The sequence below is a fragment of the Myotis brandtii genome, unplaced genomic scaffold (genome assembly GCF_000412655.1).
Source record: "Myotis brandtii unplaced genomic scaffold, ASM41265v1 scaffold1408, whole genome shotgun sequence".
In the NCBI taxonomy this organism is placed as follows: Eukaryota; Metazoa; Chordata; class Mammalia; order Chiroptera; family Vespertilionidae; genus Myotis; species Myotis brandtii.
In genome coordinates this window covers 449,780-451,663 of record NW_005355029.1, presented here as the reverse complement: position 1 = coordinate 451,663, position 1,884 = coordinate 449,780, and the positions used below count along the sequence as shown (strand labels likewise).

The 1,884-nt window shown below is 65.0% G+C and overlaps 1 protein-coding gene across 1 annotated transcript in view; it reads right to left on the bottom strand.

The window, feature by feature from the left end:
- LOC102252652 (cytochrome P450 2W1) overlaps positions 1-1,884 on the bottom strand; it is a 17,725-nt gene that overhangs the window by 4,330 nt on the left and 11,511 nt on the right. The window contains exons 5-7 of the mRNA XM_014535270.1: positions 1,831-1,882; positions 736-1,004; positions 514-688 (exon numbers count right to left, since the gene is read on the bottom strand). Of these exons, the coding sequence (XP_014390756.1) occupies positions 514-688; positions 736-1,004; positions 1,831-1,882 (496 nt within the window). The remainder of the gene's footprint in view (positions 1-513; positions 689-735; positions 1,005-1,830; positions 1,883-1,884) is intronic.

The following is a 1,884-nucleotide window of genomic DNA, read 5'->3' as shown; positions in this document are numbered from 1 at the left end:
CCTGCTCCCCGACCAGAATTAGGGCTCAGACGCACTTCCCAGCGCGGCGCTGCCAGCCCAGTGCGGGCCATGGCCCATGGAGGCGGGGGCGGATTCGAGAATGAGTTAACTGAATTTTTTGTGTTTCTTATGGTTCTAGGGGCCTCATGTACAGTTTATAAATACGTTTTGTGACATGTTTATGCATTTCAGTTCTCTATCATGTTTTGAAACTTTGCTATTTTCTCATATCTCTTCATATCGTTATTTTAACCATTTCTCAGTGATTTCTTCCTCAGTGTCCAGCTGTCCTTTGGTTTTGTTTTCTCGTCCGTGGACGCCCTGTTCTCGGGAAGCCCATGTGGACCAAGTTCATGGCCTTGAGGCTTCCTCCACGTGAATCACAAGAATTCTGTCCCGGGGCATCGGGACCTTAGAGATGCTCAGGGGGCGTGGCCAAAGGAGGTGGGAACCACTGCCCTCGCCGACCTCACCTCTCCTGGCTGGTGGCCCTGGCGACCTCTGACCTCTCACCTGCAGGCCGGGCGTCCCCAGCAGGACCATGACGTCGTCGATGAGGCCCAGCAGGGACACGAACACAGGGTCCTGGTAGTCAAACCGCTGGCCGAAGAGGAGCGTGAAGGTGACGTTGGAGGGAGCCCAGCCCAGCAGGGCCAGCGGGAAGGGCCGGCCTGTGGGGGAGACAGGCCTCAGCGGGGAGGGGCCCGGGGAAGGGCCCCCCCGGCCCTCACTCACCTCCAAACTGGTCCACGGACACCCTGTCCCCCCTCCCCCGGAAGAGCAGGGCTGGCGACTGCCCCTCCCCACCGGGGGGGGGGCCCTCTCCCCCTCGCAAACCTACCCCTGCCCCCCTGGATGAGCTGGAAGATGGGGATGGGGGGCCGGTCGGCCAGCTCCTGCCCCGTGCCCACCAGGGCCTCCCGGACCGCCTCGTAGCCGGTCAGCACCACCGTCTTCTGGCCTCCCAAGTGGACGGTGAACACCGGCCCGTACTGTTCTGAGAGCTGGCGGGTGGTCCCCATGAGGAGAGGCCCGGGAGCCGCACAGCGGACTCCACAGAGCCCCCTGCACCTTCCGGAAGGGGCACCGCCTGTGGTGCTGGGTGTGGCCGTCCTGGGGGACGCTCGGGGGCAGGATTGAGGGCTGTGCGCTGGGGTGGCTGCGCTGGAAGCTTGGGGCCTGCACAGGAGCCCCCCGACCCCGCCCCTCGAAGGGCCCGCCTGGCCCGTATGTCTCACTCTGACCTCCCCTGGCCAGCATGAGGGCACAGAACAATATGCCAGCAAGCGCTGGCCTTGGGGGCCCCGTCCCAGTCCCCGCCCCGTTCTGTCCCCACCACACCCCTGCCCGAGGTGGGGGCTGCCATCCTCCCGCTGAAGCTGGGCAGCCTCCGGACCCAGGACCCAGGCCTGCAGCCATGTGCAGCCCCTCCCCACCCACCTGCAGTCTGCCGCCCAGGGAGGTGGAACCGCCACCAGCTGCCCCTCTGGTGGGCAGTGGGCAGTGGGCAGCCCCGTGTGTGCCGCTCCCAGGAGTCCTGCTCCCTCCCCTCCACTGCCCCGAACCTGCCCCTGCAGCAGTCAGGGTCTGTCCAAATGCTGCCTCTTCCAGGAAGTCCTCCTGGTTCTCTGCTCCTTGGATGGCCCATCTTCAACGTGCAGTGGAGTCTTTCTCCTCCCAGGGCAGGCGGGCAGTTGGGTCCCTGTGTCCCTACCAGGCCAGCACCCGGCTGGACCACGAGCCTCCTAACCCACAGGGGTCCCAGAAAACGAGGGCTCTGCTTCCTCAGGGAAGGGGCGTCGCACGGCTGCAGGACGCCTCCCCTCTTACCTCCATCAGCGAGCGCTCCTGCTGGGACACCCGCAGCAGATGCAGGTTCCCGGG